Source organism: Galeopterus variegatus, unplaced genomic scaffold (genome assembly GCF_000696425.1).
Source record: "Galeopterus variegatus unplaced genomic scaffold, G_variegatus-3.0.2 Scaffold218, whole genome shotgun sequence".
In the NCBI taxonomy this organism is placed as follows: domain Eukaryota; kingdom Metazoa; phylum Chordata; class Mammalia; order Dermoptera; family Cynocephalidae; genus Galeopterus; species Galeopterus variegatus.
In genome coordinates, this window is record NW_007726329.1 from 332,336 (window position 1) to 351,247 (window position 18,912).

Genomic DNA, 18,912 nt, shown 5'->3' on the forward strand with positions numbered 1-18,912 from the left:
CCGGGCGTGGGCGGCCGGGGCGGCGGCTCCGGCGGCGGCGTGGGCCGGGGCTCCTGCTGCTCTGCCTTCCTAGCGAGAAACTGACTGCCTGAGCTCTGGAGGACAAACAGAGATACTGGGGGGTCACCGGGGGCGGGGCTCCAGGCCTCCGCCGCCCACCAGGTTGCTGAGCGCACGCAGCAACCCGCCGAAGATCCCACCCGGTGGCTCGGGGAGGGGAGGAACTGATCCCGGGCCACGCAAGAAAGCAGCGGGATTGGAATCCAGATCTCTCTCTCAGCAAAACCTGGGCCCTGAGCTGCCAGGTGCTGGGAAGGGGGAGGATCCAGGGCAGGCAGATGTGCAGCCCACTGCTAGAGGTGGGGCCAGAAGGGGGCTCGGAGCCCTAAAGGCTCCAACTGCCTCGCCCCTGAGGGCCGCCTGGGTGGCTCCATTCCCTCCCTGCGGCCTCGGGGGCCTGCACTCCCAGCCCGGGACCAGCCCCAGTTTGCCCCTGCGGTAGGTAGGGGAGACACACACCTCTTGAGCCACGTGGACTGGCTGGAGCCCCTGCACGGTCAGCTGCTGCACCGGGCCAGCTTTGGGCGCCTGTGGAGTGGCCTGGACCACAGACCTCTGGGGAGGGAAAAGCAAGTGGGGCTATGGTAACCATGGCAATGATGGCGCCCACCCAGTCTGGCTGTAAGCGCCCCCCCCCCTTCACAGGTGAACTTCTGTAAGCCGCATGGCAGCCCTGTGAAAAAGAGGCCGCCACTTTCCAACCAAAAGGAAGAGCGGCTTTTCGCTGCCAGCCCAGTACCAAGCACCTTCTAAGTTCATTATCTTGTTGACATCCGGCACCACTTACAGATGCGAGAACCGGAGCTGGGCCAGGTGAGATTGCCAGGAAGTGGCAGAGCTGAGGGTTGAACCTGTGACTGACTAAGGAGGTCTCTGCTACCCACCCCTTCTCCCTACAGGCCCCCCACAAGTGTGCTAAGAACGGTGGATGATCTCTTGCTCCCCGCCTTCCACTGTCCTCACTGCAGTGCTGTTGCAGGATGCTGGTATTACCCTCAGGGCACAATGTGAGAGAGAGAGGCTGGGGTGGAGGGGGGCTGCTGAGTGGTGGGGCCAGCACTTGAACCCAGGTCTGGAGGTTCAGAGGGGCTCTGGTGCAGCACAAGGTAATACATGTGAATCCTTTGGGATGGGGTTTCTGTTTTCATCTGCGGAAGGGTCTATGGCTTTCACCTGGTTTTTCAAGGGGCTGGGAGCCCCTCAACTTCAGTAGCAACAACCAGATGGCAGACAGCTCCAGCCTCTTAACCTGCTCTGGCTGCTGGAGCTGGCGGCTCAGAGCTCAGCCTCCTCCAGAAGGCTGGCTGTGGATTTGGAGGCTGGAGCCCTTCCCTATGACCCTTATGGACAAGCTGAGACTTGGCTTTGGATTTTCCTCCAGGCAAATGCGCCCAGGGGCTAAGAAAGGTTTCTCAAATCTGTTCCCAGAAACTGCTGTGTGTTAGGCACCTTCCACAGAGTCTGAATTTTGTCCTCATATCAGCCCCCACTACCCCAGAGGATGCTGAGTCTGGAGAGATGCAGAGGTGCTTTCCAAAGGTGCAGGTGGCAGGCTGGGGCTGAACTCCCATGTGCTTGGCTCAGAGGCACAGCCACAGGAGGCTGCACAAGCTGCCCCTTGCCCCAGCCACTGCCCGCCTTGGCCTGGCACCTCTTGGGTGACGGGGACACTCTGCTGGACGCCATGGACCTGCAGCTGCTGCGGCACCGTGCCCGTGGGAGCCCCAGCCGTCTTGCTGGAGGAGCTGTTGGCCTGCACTGGTGATCGCTGCAAGGGAAGGAAATGCGGGAGCCTTGTTGGAACCAACTTGGGTCCTCTCTTGGGCACCCTGGCCCTAGCAAACCACCCTTCTTTGGAGGGCTGTTTGGGGAGGGCAGCAGCCAGTGGGGACGTGTCCTAATCACCTAGGCTGGTAACAGGCCGTATCCCAAGCATCCAAATGCCTGCAATAGCCTGGTCACCCCCCTCCAAGGCTGAGGGTGCAGCCCACAGATGCTGCTGGGGGGGCCATTCTCCCCAGCAAGGACAGCTGGGACTGCAGTCTCGGCTTGGGGGCCACCTGCTGTCTCTATAATCAGAGGGGCTGCAGCCCTGAGATGAGGAAGGTGAGGTGAGAGAAGCTTGGGCTGGGCCCTGGGGGTGGCTCCGAGATGGTAGGTGGTGCCCAGCACCTCTGAGGTTCTCCTGGGGTTGGTTCTGAAAGCTTACAGTAATGACGACAACAGCATCTAACGTGATGCTGGGCTCCCTTCCACCAGGGGCTACTCTGAGCGCTTTATGTTACTCACTGGACCCCAGAGCATCCCCACCTCCCAATTGAGGCAAACAGGGAAGGGACATGCCCAGGGCCACACAGCTGTGAGTGATGGAACACAGCACTGACTCCAGGCGCACTGGCAAGAGTCCCTGTGTTAATTCTGGGTCATGCTGCACCTTGGGCTGGAATTTTCACAGTGAGCTGAAGCGATTGATCCCATTGTTTTACACCTACAAAACTCTGGGCTCAGAAGGCTCCAAGGCCTGCCCAGAGTCCCAGATGAGTGAATGGCTGAGGTGGGCATCTGATCAGGAGCTCCGGATCTTGATGCCTATGCTCCAGGCCATCTAGAGCCTGCCTGCCTCCACACCCTGGTTGGTGTTTGTGGGTCCCCAAAATCCACCCTGTGGTCCAAGGCTTCCTGGAAGAGACTACCCACCCTGCAGAGGGAAGAGGAGCCCCCTCAGTTTCCTGGGATACAGCTCCCTGAGCTAGAATTGTGAGGGTCACCTCAACCCAGGGAAGAGGCCACCTCCTCCTCCTGGAGCAGGGATGCCCGGCTGCTCAGCTCAGAGCCATGGGGCCAGAAATCAGTGGGCAAACATCTGGTCAACAAGGGAATCAGGGCTGGGGGTAGGGAGGGCAGGGGGACTTTGGAGGAGAGGACCCAGGGAGCAGAGAGCCCCAAGTATACTAGGGTGGTACATGGCTGATCAGGGGAGCAAGAACTGGGGAGGATGGCCGACAGGGCCACCACCTACCTCAGGGGGCGAGTGCACCTGCTGGGTCCCATGGACTGTCAGGGAGACCTGGCCGCCCTTGCCACCTGGAGCTGTGCTCTGCACCACCAGACGCTGTGTGGGGAGAGCCTGGAGCGACAGGGAGGACAGATCACTGAGGACAGCCCGTGCAGTTTTACAGAGCGCCTGTGCAGTACAGGCGGTGTTCTGCATGACTCATGCCTGCTAGTTCATGGAGTTGCCCTGACAGCCCTAATGTGGCACAGTTACTGCCCCCACTTCACAGAGGGTGACACTGAGGCTCAAAACACCAAAGCGCTTGCTTTCCTGGTCCTGGAAGTGACAGAGTTTGTGTCTCAGGAGCCTGTCTCCACAGGCCATGTGGAATGTGCTCTCATCCTTAAAACTCGACAGCACTTTATCCAATTCAACGCTGTTCGATCCTGGGGGACAGACCACCCTGTGCTGGCTACGGGCTTTTGGCTCCAAATCCGGCCTTGGGCTCGCTGTTTTGAGGCATCATGGCTGGACCCACTAACTGCCTTCTTGACTACCAATCCTCACCAATCCCCAGGCTCTCTATTAAGATGACTCCCTCCCTGACTGATATGGTCTCACCCTGTGGAGGTGGCCACCCACAGCCAGGAGGTGGGGCAGCTCCTAGATGGGGAGTAAGGAGCCTGTGTCCTTGAACCTGGCGAGGGCAGATCCAAGCCAGCCACGTGATCTGGTCCTCCACCCGGGGGAGGCTGCAAGGGTCAGGGCTGGGTGCGGTGGCCTTACCTGCTGGGGCACCTGGATGTTGGTGAGCTGGAGGGGTGACACGTGGCCCGCCTTGGCCTGCACGCTCGTCTGGACCAGCAGTCGCTGCGGGGGCAAGGCAGAAGGAGCTGAGCCAATCTGGCCGCCCCAGGGAGGCTGGGCCTGGGTGGGTGGAGGGCAGCTGAAGTGCACATCTTGATAAGAACAGGTGAGCAGATGGCTCTGGCAGGAAGGCGGGGAGGGGAAGCACTGCCCCCGCCCCCCGCGGGGGGCTGTGTCCTACCTGCTGGGTGCCCTGCACCTGCTGAACCACTTGGGTGGGGACGCTGGTCTGGCTGGCTGTGGAGCCCGGACTGGCCTCTGACACGGTCTCGCTTGCCCGCATGGCACCTTCTGTGGGGAGAGGTCACTGGGTCAGCTCTGCCTACTGCCCCCACCCCCACCCTGAGCTTGAGCCTGTCTGGAGGGGAAGATACAGCCTGAAGCCAACCCCCAGCAAGGCCAGGCCTCTCCAAGAGTCTTGCCTGCCCCCTGGCCAGCCCTGACCACACCGGCAGGGGTCCACATGGCAGGGTGGGGTGGGGGCTAAGAAGACCAGCAGGATCCTTAACATCTGGAAGAAGCCCCCCAACCCTCCTTGTCTTACAGCAGGACCAGAAGGGGTGACTGAGAGGTCATGATGCCACAGAGGCCCAGACGGCTGGACCCCTTTTCCTGACAGACAGGATTTGTAAATTGACAGCCCTCCAAGGTCCTGGCAGCTCTGGGAGGACCAAGGCACTGAGGCCACCTTCCCTGGGCCAACCTCTGGCTTCCCAGGCAAGAAAGCTGGTCAGAAGAGTGGTCCCCAGAAGGCCTCACTGGCCTGTAGCCAAGTGGCTCCTCCCAGTCTCCCTGCCCTCAGTGGGGGGAGGGAGGGGCAACAAGGGGCTTGGAGCTGTGGGGACAGGTACTCACGCTGACAGGCAGCCGAGAAGAGGCAATCGTAGAACATGGTGCCCCCCCGCCTGCTACCCCTCCCTCTCTGTCTGTCTATCTGTCTGTCCAGGGGTGCCTGCCTGGCCGTCCTCACTCCTTGCCTGCCTCTGTAGGGACCACAGGGCATGCAGGCAGCTTTATACCCACAACCTTGGGGAGCTAATCCCCCCAGTTGATGTAGAGCTCCTGCCTGCCCACTTGGATAAACACTCCCCTCCCATCAGGCTGCGCCCTGCACGGGGCAGGGGCAGAGCTAGGGGTGAGGAAGGAGGCTGGTACCCGGAGATGCTATCAGGCAGGCGTAGGTCAAATTTCATGCACATCTTGCTGAGTGATTAACAGGGGCGCTGCGGGGGAGAGGGGAGAGTGTCCCCAAGAGGCACTGGCCAGGAGACCCCCACCACACCTGCGATATCATCTGTCCCATCCTCTCCATGTTACCTGGCCTATCCCCCAGTAGTTCTGGAGGCTGAGTGGGGGCTGAGTGCACCTGTCCTCCCTCCCCACACCATGATACCAGAAGGAGCCAAGGCCGCAGGCCCACCTTCCTGGTGGGACTCACCTGGGGGATACAGAGAGGTTATCCAACCCCTGCAGGACTGAAGGGCCATAGGCTAAGAGGGACAGAAGTGACAGTATTGGGCACTCATAAGGCTTCTGATGCACCAGGTGCTGCACTAGGCTCTTTCTGGGCAGCTGGAGACTGTGAGGGCTTTTATTACCCATTTTCAGATAAGGCAGCAGAGACTGGGAGAGAGGAAGTAACTTGCCCAAATCACCCAGCTGGAAACTGTCAGGCTGGGTCACAGGCCTCCTCTGTGCTCATGGGAATCTCACACCACATGTGGAACCCAGAATCTCTGGCCCTGCCTGGGCTGAGCCCCTGCGGGCAGTGGTGTGCCGAGTTGGGCACATGGGCACAGGATGAAAAGTAAGCTGGGTGTCTACACGGATACCTCTGGGTCCAGAGCACCCTAAGGTGGGGTCCAACCTTCAAGGGGGGAGCTGGGTATCGGCTGTGTGGGGGACACAAGGAGAGGGACATGGCCAGGGCCAGAATGCTGCCCCAGATGGATGCAAGGACTGCAAGGACCAAGTCCGAGCAGAGCACATGAGTGTGTGTGCTGGGGCAGGGGTTGCCAGATGTGGGAGGAGGTGTCAGGGGAAGTCTCTCTGTGGCAACATGTGAGGACAATCCCAGGCCTGCTCGTCCAGCTGCCTGTGCAGCCAGTTCTAGGAGGCACCAATTCCTATATTTTGCTGGAATCTTCCATCACATCCTCTTTAGGCTCCCCTGAGCTGCGAGGGAGGAGGCCCTCACTGAGCCAGCCCCTCTGGGAGAAACCCGAGACAGTCCTGAGTCACGTGAGGGGCCCTGTACACCTGGGTGTCTGTGGGGCACAAGGAGCTAGGCCCAGCCCGAGGGACAGTGCCTGACTGAGGGGGCCAGTGGAGGGTTCTGTCTGGCTCAGGGTGGGCAGCAAGTAGGGATTGATCTGTGGGCGGGACCCTGGAGACCTGCTGAAATCAGGCATCAGTGGCAAGAAGCAGTCTGGCCTGTCTCCTGCATCTGGGGTGGTCCTCAAAGCTAGGACCCTCATGCCTGCCAGGCCAGGAAGGCACAACAGGATGAGCAGGTAAGTCTCTCTTGCGGACGAGGGGCTTCCTGTGTGTGCGACCCTGACTGCTGTGGTCCAGGCAGGGCCCCTCGCCACTGTCTCGCCCTCACTGTGTTTTAGAGGGGAAGCTGGGTGAGGAAGGGGGGGGCATGGAGTCTGCTAGTGTCTGCATCTGTTTGTGCATGTGCAGGAGGCCAAGGACACCCCACTGTCTCAGCTCTCTAGTCAGGAAGCGGTGGCTGATTTCCTGTCCCTGAATCTGACAGCGTCTCTGGCGAGTGGGCTGCCCCTTCCTCTGTGGGCCGGACTTCCCCATCTAGACCTCATGCCTCAGATGCCAGGAAAGACAGAGGGAGGCCCGAGAGACTGGGCTCTGAGCCGGGCAGGCCCCTGACATCCCCTGCTGGCCGGTCAGTCCCTCTTCCCCACGGATAGACGGAGCCATCTGGCTCTCCACCTCCTGTCCCTTGGCTCTGGGGGGATAATTTCAGTCAGGGGCTCTTGGAGGGGCCGCTGGGACCCTGTTGCCCCTGAAGTCTTGTGTCCCTTGCCTGCTCCAACCTCGGATTGTACAGATGGGGGTGCTGACAAACACCCTCCATCTCCCTACTCTGGACACGTGTCTTCTTGGACTCCCAAGAACCCCAAGTGAGAGAGAAGCAGGGGGGAGATGCTGGACATGGTCCTGCGCTCAGGCTGCCCTAGCCCCTGCAGGCAGGCTAAGCTTCGCCTTCCCGGGAGTGGCTGCCAGGGCCTGCAGCACCCTCCTTCTGCCTTGGGTTTCAGGCGAGAGAGAGGGATTTATGGATCTAGAGTGTTGTTTCTGACTAGGAAACATGAGCTTCCTTCCCATCACCTCCAAAGTCACCTCAGGGCAGAGCGCGCCAGGACGGGGGCTGGAAGAGCTGCTGCTGGTCTTGCTCTCCGCTCACTTCCAACCGGCTCCAGCTCTGGGTCCAGGGCACCTCCCTCCCTCCCTCCCCCTGGCCCGACTCCTTGGGTCCCTGGCCAGCTCTGATTGCTCCTAGCGCTAGAGGAATCCCAGGTGCCTGCAGCAGGCAGCCTCCACTAGTGTCAGTCACCCCCCTCCCCCAGGGACCGGCTCACGTGGTCCAGGCTGCCCTTAGATGAGAGAAGACACTAAACTGGGAGAAGGTCAACGAGGAACGCCTGGAAATCACTGCATGGGGTGGGGAAGGGCGCAATACAACCTCCTCTTCCTCAGAACAAATCAAGGAAGCATTGCCCAGTGACCCTTCTGGGGAAAGGCTCGCTCCTGATTAGCTCCAGGAGTAGCAGGGAAATGAAATTCCCAGGACCACCATGAAAGATGACTAAGCCACTGCCAGACCAAAGAAGTGAGCCTGGGACAGTCACATCTACGGGAGAGTCACATTGACAGGCGGTTCCCTGCAGCCTGTCATCACAGGTGTGGAGTGCCCCATAGCATGCCACCAAGACGGAGGGGACAAAGGCCACCTCCCCCAAATCCACAGCTAGTGGGAGTCTGGCCTGGGTCTGTCTGTCCCAAAGACCACACTGCGGGCTTGACCTCTAAGCACTGGGGCCGCCTCCCTGGGGGAATGTTGGGAAGAGCTAGAGAAACTGAGGCAAAGAGTGGAAGGACTTGGGGTGTTCTGGGGTCTGGAGCCATGTGCCAACTCCAGACCCTCACTCTGGGGACCCCAGACCCTGAGACAGGAAAGACCCACCCCCAGGAGGAGGACCAGGGTCAATCAGACACCATGGGGGCCAGGTAGAGCTCTTTAGTGGGGACAGGCAAGGCCTCCTGCTTGCTCTCAGCCACCCGGGGGGCTGCAGGACGGGACGGCTATGCTGGGTCAGGCTGGCATTCACCAGTCATTCCACAAAGACTCAGGGGAGAGAGCCCTGCCCTCGTGGATATGGAGATAGATATCATCATCACCACCACCACCACCACCACCACCACCATCATCCTCATCATAACTTCAAGTAGTAATAAATGTTAAGCAGAATAAAGCAAAGTCAGGAGACAGAGTGAGCTGTGGGGGAGCTGGAGAGGTGCAACAGTCAGGCAGGTAGCATCTGAGCAAGACCAGAAGGAATCAAGGGATGAGCCACTGGAAGGTCTGGGATGGGAGTGCTCCAGGCACAGGGCACTGCAAGTGCAAAGGCCAGGAGGCAGCACTGAGCCTGGTGGGTCTGTGGAGCCACAGGAAGGCTGGTGGGGCTGGAGCAGATGTATGGGGGATGGAGAGGACTGGCAGGCCAGAGTTGGGGGACTTAGCATTTATTAGCAGGGGCACAGGGTGTGTGGAGCTTTTAAAGCCCTCTTTTAAGGGGTGGAAGGGAGCTGAGAAAGCCCAGACCTGCATTTCTCAAAGAGTGCCCCTAGGACCACCTGCTTTGGAATCATCTGGGATAAACTAGGATGTGATGGGACCTAATTGCCAATTGTGAACAGACTCTCTCCAGCTGCTGTGGGGGGGTCACACTGTAAGAGTAAGGGTGGAGGCCGGACCAGGCTAGGGGCATGGAAGTGGAAGAGGTGGGCAGGTTCTGGATGGGTTTAGGAGGTACAGCCAAGAGGTCTTGCTCAGGGATGAGTAAGACAGCAATCAAGGATGACCCTGGGCCTGGAAAGGTGTGGAAGTCTCAAAGGATGGAAGATTTGAAGAAGGGGAAAAATCTAGAATTCTATATGGCCATGCTGGTTAAAGAGGACTGTTCAACCCTGAGTGGATGGGTCAACCCCTGTGTGGCTGGACACAGGAGCCTGGGGTTCAGGGCCAAGGTCCAGGGTGAAGACCTTAGTATGGGTATTGAGAGCCATGACACTGGACCAAGTCACCATGAAGGGAGAATTACGGAAGCAGGGAGGGCCCCAGCCTGAGCCAGGGACTCACCCTCCATTGCTAAGGAGGTGAGGGAGAGCAGGCGGAGGGGACCGAGAAGGCAGGCGGGTGAGACTCGGGCAGTGGGGCTCCTGGAAGCCAAGCATGAGGGTGTTATCAGGAGGAGGGGGACCAGCATGTCAGGCCAAGGACAATGAGGACCCAGAGTGAACAGCCAATCTGACAAGATGGGGGCCAAGGGGGACCCTGACCAGAGCCAATGAGAAGGAAGGGTACAGGGTGCTGAGGAGGTGAAGACAAAGGCGGGGTAAATCCTTTGAGGAAATGAGAGTTAAAGAGAGGCAAAGGCGCAGGTGGCAGCGGCAGGGGTGCAGGCCTGGGGTCCTGGGTAAAACGGGCACTGTTTCATCTTCACAGGTGGGTAGGAGGATCTGCGGGAGAGGGCCGAGTGACGAGGCAGGGGCTAGTAGGAGCCCTAGAGCACTAAGTCCTTGAGGGGGGCAGCCAGGACACAGTGGGGAGGCCCAGGACAGGCGCAGGCTGCTTCACCCCTGCAGAGCAGCAATCCCAGAAGCTGGGAAAGAGACAATGTCCTTGCGGTCGTCTGATGGTACCTTGTCCCCAGTATGGTTGACTGCAGCGTCGGGTGCATGAGTTCAGCATGAGACAGGCGATGGAGGTAAGGGTGGGGCCAAGGGGGACTGGGTTTCTTGGAGAATGGGAGAGTAACTATTGGGGGAACATCACAGAATCCCTGGGCAGTACAGAGAATCCCGAGATCTGTGCCCTGAGGACCCTGGCCACATCTGCAGCATGACCTCTACCGAGGAAGGGCCGTGTCCACACAGGTGGCGGTGCTAAGCACAGCTCTCACACAGACATCCCTCCACACCAGTCCTGAGCCCCCTCAGGTCTCCCTGCCAGCCTTCCCTGGGGCCCAGACCTCCTATAGAGACACTGCCCAAAGCCTCCGGGACACTGGCCAAGGCCCCAGCCCCATCTGTTCCAGTTCCACAGGGACACATCAGTTGCCACACCCTTTGATGACTCTATGGTCCCGTGGACCCCAACACAATCTTGGCCTGCCCCTTCCTTTCTCCTCCACTCTGGGAAGGACTGGGGCCAGCTTCGATGTGGGGGTTTACCACGCCCTCCCTCCTCCACAGAGCATGCTAAAAAAATGCTCATCCAGCCTGATGCCCAGGCTATGCCACCCTTCCCATCAGCAGCCCCCAAACAAGCCAGAACATTGCAAGCGTTCTGAAAGTGCCACCACGTGTACTGTGGGAACAACTTGGAGGGCAGCAGGTTTATCTGAGATGACCAACTCTGAAGGCAAGTCCTGTGTGCCTTAGCCTATGCCATGAGAATGAAAGAAAACAGGAAAGCAAAAATGAAGAAAAAGCTAAAGAAAAACGGATCTACCTGCTGAAGGTGCCCGGTCTTGGTTCTGAGCCCTGTCCCTCTCTTGTCCCTCTAGGAAGTCGCCACTTATCTCAACCCTCTGCTCCCTGTCACTCAGCCCATTCATATCCTGGAAGGAACCAGGGTATGGGGGCGATGCTCTGGGAAGGAACCAGGAGAGGGAAGCAAAACCCCAGGGATGCCATGACCCAAGCTTCCTAGTTCCATTCCCCAAGGCCGCAAGGGGTGGCCACACACTCACGAACTTGCCATGCCACCTGCCCCACTTGGCTCCTGATCCTGCCAAAAATGACAGGGTCGCCCCCTGGCCTCCCTGAAGTGCCTACTCTTGGCCAGCCTGGCTGTGAACACCTCACACTTGTCCACTAGAAGTGAGAAGCCACGATAGTCTCTTCACAGATGAGGAAACTGAGGCAGAGAGGCCAAGGGGCCTGTGAGCAGCCTGTCTCCCGCAGGCGCGTTTGGAAACTTTAATTCCACTGCCCAATCCTTTCTTCCAGTGACATCTTACTTGGGGATAGAGATAAAAACAGCTCTAAGAGCTGCCCTGGTGGGAAGGAGTTTGGGGGAGCAGCAGCCTCCCTGCTTGGCCTGACTGTCCCTTCCCCAGAGATGTCCCCCAAGTCCTGCCCAGGAACTCCGGGAGGGCATACGCTCACACACAGGATTCTGGGCTCCCAGAAATTCCTCGCAGAGTTATTCCGAGAGCCCCCTGGCTCCGAGCACATGTGCACTTACCAGAGACAGTGACCACGATGTACTGCTGGGATGCCGGGGACGGGGTGGGTGCACCGGCTGGCTGCGAGGGCGTGGGTGCGGCCGGGAGCTCCGTCACGTACTGCTTCTGGCTGCCTGGTGGCTGTGCCTGGGGCCGGGGGCTCTGCAGCTCGGTGACATACTGGGGCTGGGGGGTGGCAGCGGCGGTGGGTGGCTGGGGGGGCTGGGGCGCCGATGGGGGTGGTGGCGGCGGCTGGGGCATGGGAACACACCGGAAAAAGACAAAAACAAAAACTCACATTCTAGAACCAAAAGACTCAAAGATTAGAATAGCTCTTTACTTTGGGGAGATCGAGAAGAGGGAGCAGCACATGACACCAGCCAAACTTTCTAAAAAATGCTTTGAACATTTCTCCGCACAGAGTCCCACCATCAGGATTGCTGCCCACACCTCACGGCCCCTTCTCCTTTCTCCCACTACCCAGCACTAGCAGATGGCAGCCATGGAGCGCCAGCATCCACCACCGTCCTCCCCTCACCACCAAACCCTGACGCGCAGAACAACGTGACTCATTCATGCACCCCACGTGGGTGGAGTGAGTGCCATTTCGAGTGCATGGCAAGACAGACAGGCTCCGGCTCAGGGAGGAGCCATGGACAAGACATCTTACAGTCCAAGAAGACATCAAGCTCAGTATATGCCTGTGTTGCCATGCCAACGGTGGGGAAAATGATAATAAATAAGGCTTTTTTTTTTTTCTCTTCCTTGGGAAGAAAGGGGGGTGGGGGGGGAGAAAAAAACAAAACAAAACAAAAGAAGGGAAAACAAGAATTAATCTACAGGCAGAGGAAAGCAGGGACAGCTCCCGGCTCCCTGGAGAAGCGTTTGCTAACTTAATTAAATCCTGAGGCTGGTGGCCAGATACATCCAACCCATCACCGCAGGGGAACCCAGACGGAGGCTGGATCCCATTCTGTGCCTACCCCCTCACCCGGCCCTGATTCCTGCCTTCCTCCTTTTCTATCCACATAGGGTCATGCTTCCCTGTGCCAGGCAGGATTCAGGCCCATCTGGTGACTCTGTGCCCTCACTCAGAGACAAATGGTACAGTTCTCACTAGGCCAAGCTCTCAAATGCTGGGTCTGTCCCCTCCCCTGCCTCCTAACCCGTTGGCCCAAGAGGGCATCTCCTGAGGGCTGTTGCAGGCTGGGCACTTTTTCTACGTTATTTCATTTTAAACTTTGCAACAACCATGTCTGGGTTTGGATTCAGTCTGCCAGAAGGGTAGCTGAGGCTCAGAGAGGTTAAAGTGCTTGCCCCAGGCCACACAGCAGGGAAGTGGCAGGGCTGAATTTGAATCCTGGGCATTCTGGCCCTGCACTAGTCAGCTTATTGCTGGAAAGGAAAGTCCTAGGGAAAGCTGTCTCTCAGCAAGGCCGGGCCACCTCCCTGCATGCCCGCCATCTGGACTTAGATTCTCAGCTGAGTATCATTCCCAGCAGAATGCCAGACATAGGAAGGTGTTTAAGTCCACAAAGCCCCCCTGAGCTACCCATGGCCACAAAAGCTTTCGGGCCCTCTGCCTGGGGGCAGTTATGGGTCTTGACCCCAGATGTGAGTTCATCAGGGGGAGAGTGCCTTTCTGAGGCCAGGGGCAATCAGTCTGGGCACAGGCCCTAGCTGTAGGGCGGCCCAGCGGCCACTGCTGACCTCAGAATGGAGTTGACCTGGCAAGGGGCAGAGGCAGCTCTTCTGGCTGCTGAAGGTCGTGGTCCCTCTCTCGGGTGCTGGACTAGGCATGGCCTCCCTTCTGCTCTGCCCCACCTCAGCAGGGGACATGGCAGATGGTTTCGGGGCCCCTGCACTAACTAATGAGCTCCATCCCCAGCTCCTGAGCATGAGGGACAGTGGAACAAAGGCATGAGTAATTAAGAGGAGAAGCTCCAGCCGCTGCACTTTCGTGGCCCCAGAGGTATCTAAGTCTGATAGCCCTGCCTGCAGTTGGTCATGACCCTAGGGAGGCAGTACTGCGCTCCAGCTGGCAGCTGAACCAGAGGCTCTCCTGCACTAACCCTCCAGCACCTGTGCGCCACAGTGCCAGCAGGCAGCCCTCCAGCCACAGGATGACCCAGACTGGCATTTTCAAGAGGAAGGAGGAGGAGAAAAACAGTAAGCACTGCTTTTTGACCAGGAGCCTTTTGCTGGGATTACCTCCTCCCAGAAGCCCTGTGAGGTAGAAAACTTCAGGCCATTTTACAGATGAGCAGAGTGAGGCTCAGGGTGAACTGTCCAAGGCCTTGCAGCTATTGGTGAGGAAGGGACTTGAACCCAGGTCTCTCTGACCCCAGATGCGAGCTCTTAGCCCCCAGCCCTACTCAGGATGCCAGGCACGGGGTTCATCTACTTCTCACCATCAGTAGCCAGCATCTTCCCCATTTTCCCAGTGGGGAGAACTGAGCGCCACCAGCAGAGGTTACACCACCTGCCCAAGGCCCCAGTTAGGGCAGCAGAACTGGGGACCGGGGAGCCGACCCCAGCTGCCCAAGGGAGGCCAGGCAGTGCAGTGGTTCCCACGCTCTTCATGCCTCCCTGGACCTTCCTCCCCTGCGATATCCGGTTCTACCCTCTGATGCCAAACTCAAGCGGTGTCTGAGTCAGTGGGAATGTGGGGGCAAGGCAGGGGAGAAACAAGCCCTGGACAGGGCCGGATGCACGACTTGAACTTGGCTACCTCCTCCTGGCTGTGTGACTTTGAGGGAGAGCTGTCACTGTCCCTCTGTGAAATGGGAGGAGTTCAGTCTGATCACGGGGGCAATGCTGGGCCAAACATCTGGCACATCACAAGCGCTCAGGAAGTGGCTCTGGCTCCTGTCCTCACCCAGGGCCCTTTAACAGGGCTCAAGGAAAAATGAAGAAGCCTCCTGGCCCTGCCTCCCTGTCTCCCTTCCAGCGGCCGAAGTTTCAGGCTGCTGAGGACAAAGGAAACAGGGACTCCTGCCTGCCACTTGGGTATGCTCGCTGGGCTTGGGGCCAGCTGGAGTGGGGCTGCAGGGCTCCACTGGCTGGCACGGGCAGAGCCGTCAGAACCCTGGGGCCACCTTCTCTGCCAGGTCAGGTTATTCCGGCGAGAGGGGCAGAGGCCGGAGGGATAGGGAGTGTTTTGGACTTTCCTATCCAGGAGGGTGAACAGCCTCAGTGCTCCCCTACCACAGACTCAGGAAGCAGGGAAACTTGCCCATCCAGACAGGGAAGAGGCTGCTGCCTGCCATGCACAAGGAGAAGAAATCTTCCAGCCCCTGCCTGCCCCAAACTCCTTCCTGCCAGCCTTAGAGGGGCTGCCTCCTGGGGGCTCCTCACACCACTGGCTCCAAATCTGGCCCAGCTGAGGTGTTCGTGTCACTGTAGCCCACAAGCACCTGTCTGCCTGGTGTCAGATCTGCCCCGATATGAAACCTGGCACTGTCTCTCCCCACAAACACATCACTGACCACCTTCTGGGCTTCAGTTTGCCTACTGTCACCTGGGGATGATGAGAATAACCAATTCATAGGGCTGCTGTAAAGATCCAACAAGATCAGTTCAGTACTCAATAAGCACTGATAAGTGGCAGGTGCTATTATTATTATTCATTCAAGAAATATCCTTGCCATGTGGGGACAGAGGCATAAGGAGACAGACACATCCTTGAGCTCTTGGAAGGAGGCAGCAAGGGGAAACCAACTTGTTCATCAACATCACCAGCATCATCAGCCTATGGGTTAAATGGAGATGGTTAAAATGGAGATTCCTGGGCCCCCATGCCTAGAGGGTCTGGGATGGCACCGGAGTCTGTTTTAGCTAGCCCCCACCCCCAGATGATTCTGAGGCAGGTCATCCTTGGAGCACTCTTTGAGAAACCCTGGTCTAGGCTTTCTTGGCCCTAGGAGAGCTGTCCCCTTGTGGCCCCTCCCACAGGAAAGGGCTTTAAAAGCTCCACACTCACTGATGTTTTCTCCTCCTAAGAACACAAAGTCTTCTGGCCTCATCCCTTCCACTCAGGGGCCGTGGGAGAAGGCAATGATGAGGGCTGAAAGTCTGAGCTTAAAAGGGGTGGGGGAATCAATGAACAGTTAAACCAACTTCTTTATCACAGGCCTTCTTAGTACTGTCATAGTCAATCTGTTTCCCATAATTATTTAACCAGGGAACCCTTTTTTTTCCATTTGTGGAAACTAGGTTAAGCCGAGTTATACATGTATGCTCCCTAGAGAGGAATAAATTACATATATCTATATAGCATGAGGCATTCCCCATATATTTGAGCACAAGACCCCTTTCTTTATGGTGCACAGCACACAAAACAAGAGAATTACTGAGCAAACCTGTTCCCTGGCAATGAATTTGCCAGAAAAGCACTAGTGGCTACACCTATCTTCAAAGCCAACAGCTGTTTTTGGAGGGTGTTTGAATCAATCATGGTACTTTATTTTTTTTTTTAAAAAAAAGATGACCGGTAAGGGGATCTTAACCCTTGACTTGGTGTTGTCAGCACCACGCTCAGCCAGTGAGCGAACCGGCCATCCCTATATAGGATCCGAACCCGGGGCCTTGGTGTTATCAGCACCGCACTCTCCCGAGTGAGCCACGGGCCGGCCCCAATCATGGTACTTTAGATCAGGGTCAGCAAACTTCTGTAAAGGGCCAGCCAGTAAATACTTTTGGTTTTGCAGCAGATGGTCTCTGTTGTTGCTTTGGTTTGTTTTGGCAGCTGGCTAGTAAGGGGATCTGAACCCTTGACCTTGGTGTTATAACACCATGCTCTAACCACCTGAGCTAACTGGCCAGCTCTACAGATGGTCTCTGCCATTGCAACTGCTCAGCTCTGCCATTGTAGTGTGAAAGTCACCATAGACAACAAGTAAACAAATGAGCAGGCTGTGTGCCAATAAAACTTTATTTCTAGACACTGAGATCTAAATTTCAGGGCGGCGGTGGCGCACTGCTACAGTGCGCCGCTTGGGAGCGCGGTGGCGCTCCCGCCGAGGGTTCAGATCCCACATACAGACCAGTTCCCGCTCACTGGCTGAGCGAGGGGCGGGAGCAACACCGAGGGTTGCAATCCCATTGCCGGTCCCAGTCCGGTATGGGTGCGACACTGAGGGTTGCGATCCGTTGCCGGACACAAAAAAAGACAAAAAAAAAAGGAAAATAAAATAAAATAAAATAAATTTCATGTTATTTTCATGTCATGAAATATCATTTGTGTCACAAAATATTCTTTGGATTTTTTCCAATCATTTCAAAATATGAAAATCATTCTTAGCTCACTAGCCATACAGAAACAGGTGGCAGGCCGTAGTGTGCCAATTCCTGCTTTGGATGCCACATCTAATAACCAAATGGTTTACATCTTGGGCAAGCCCTAGAAAGGAAACAGCAAGAAAACTCACTTTCCTCATCTATAGAATGGCTTGACTAATGAACTAGCAGGGGAATGGGGAAATTAAATGTAATGACGTATGTTCCTTGTCTTCTATATCCAATTAGTTTATCATACTCGTCAATTATTCCTCCAAAATATATCCTAAAACTGAGCCCTTCTCTCCATAGTCATCAACACTGTGCTGGTCGGAGCTGTCATCATCTTTTACCTGGACCCATAAAGCTCCTGGCTTCACTCTTACCTCTACAGTCTACAAGATCCTTTGAAAACATAGATCCTATCTTGTCACTCCTCTGCTCAGAAGCCACCAAAGTTTCCCATCACAGAGAGTAAGTAAAATCCAGAGCCCTTCTCATGACCTACAGGGTCCTGCAGGACCTGGCCCCTGCTGTCCCTGTCTCTCTTGCTTTGGATGTTCTAGCCACACTGGCTCTTGGTCCAAGAATGCTCCAGGACCCTTCCTGCCTCAGGGCCTTAGCACCAGCTCTTCCTCCTGACTGGTGTGCTCTCCCCACACCCACTCCCCTCTGCCACAGCTGGCTCCTTCTTATCATTCAGGTCTCAGCTCACATGTCATCTCCTTGGGTTTCCAGTAGTCCCCCGCCCCTAGGCACTCTCAAGCACATACTCCCATCTTATTTTCTTCCTGGCATTCTATTTCCCTGTTTGTTTATTTTCTTACTTATAGTTCCTCTTCCCTCCACGACTGGAAAGGTAAGCTCCCCAAGGGCGAAGAACCTTGGGGGCCTTGCCCATCACTCCATCCCCAGCTCCTAGAAAACTGAGGGGCACACAGTGGGGGCCCAGCTCTACTGTCCAGTGAGTGTAAATGTGCCAGGAACATACACTAGTGAGCATACAAGACCGGTTCGAATCTACTGATTGGTGAGACCTTGTGAGAACATTACTGCCTCCTGCCAGCAGCAGGCTTGTGCTGGTGAGGCAGGTGATGGCTCATGGTCTAGGATGGAGCTGACAGCACATGAGAGAAAGTCTCTCTAGCCTAAGAAGGCCATGCACTGGGCAGTTGCTATCTGAAGGCAGTGTCCCTGAAAGGTCTGCCTGGCCATCCCCCGCCTGAAGATGCTCAGACATGTGATGGAGGAGGGAGGTGAGGACCCCAGCTCCAGAAACACCCTTCCCAGAGCCTCACCCTTCCCACAATGCCCGTACCCCGGGCTCACCCAGTTGCCTCCTGGAAGTCTTGAGACTAAGCCTGGGCCTGGACCCAAGCAGGATTTTTGTTGGTGGCTGGTTGGTATGGGGATCCAAACCCTTGACCTTAGTGTTATAACACCATGCTCTAACCAACTTAACTAACTGGCCAGCCCTAGGATTTTTTTCCTGGCTATTCTACTAAAAACCAGAGAAAGGATATTCGGCAGCTAGGGGAATGACACTTTTCCACCAGAAATTGGAGTCCTGGTATCCAGCTTCCTGAATCCCTGTCATTGACCTATACAGCCTGGCAATCGAGTCAACCTTTAAAGCAACTAGGCGCTCACTTGATTCAAAATGATAAAAATAAACAACAGTGTAATTCTGAGGGCTCAGCAGGAAGTTGCAACCATCATAACAGAAGAAGCAAACATAGTTTGAGCAATTACTATGTATTTGATGCTCAAAATGTATTTTTTATGGGATCCACAGCACAGTAATATGAAATTAAAATGATTATCAAGGAATACTGTCGCTAGTTTAGATGAGAGAAAACTGAGGCCCAGAGAAGTTAAGTACCTCACCTAAGAGCACACAGCTAGAAAACAACTGATAGTTTCAAGGACATGCAAACCACACCAGTGTTCCCTACCCCTGTCAAATGACTCCTCTGAATTCAACCCATCACCTATAAAAGTTGTTGGGGGGAGGGGAGACTGAGGCAGTCAACAAGACCAGATAATTGGTAACATCACTTTCTCCTCAAAGTTAACCTTTCTAAGAGGTGCTGATGATCTTTCTAGCAACTTGATATGTCTGACTTTTTCCTGAAAATTCATTTCCACCTGTTCTAACTCTCAAAGAGGACCCAGCCTAGGAAAAGTTCCTGGAAAAGTCCCCCAAGCCTCATCTCAAATTCTTAGGGGAAACACTAA

The 18,912-nt window shown here is 56.3% G+C and overlaps 1 protein-coding gene across 1 annotated transcript in view; it reads right to left on the reverse strand.

Moving 5' to 3' along the window:
• Positions 1 to 4,814, reverse strand: part of RFX1 (regulatory factor X, 1 (influences HLA class II expression)) — a 16,786-nt gene extending 11,972 nt beyond the window's left edge. Inside the window, exons 1-6 of the mRNA XM_008566042.1 lie at positions 4,778 to 4,814; positions 4,104 to 4,213; positions 3,842 to 3,925; positions 3,080 to 3,187; positions 1,712 to 1,828; positions 520 to 615 (exon numbers count right to left, since the gene is read on the reverse strand). Of these exons, the coding sequence (XP_008564264.1) occupies positions 520 to 615; positions 1,712 to 1,828; positions 3,080 to 3,187; positions 3,842 to 3,925; positions 4,104 to 4,213; positions 4,778 to 4,814 (552 nt within the window). The remainder of the gene's footprint in view (positions 1 to 519; positions 616 to 1,711; positions 1,829 to 3,079; positions 3,188 to 3,841; positions 3,926 to 4,103; positions 4,214 to 4,777) is intronic.
• Between the last annotated feature and the right edge of the window lie 14,098 nt (positions 4,815 to 18,912).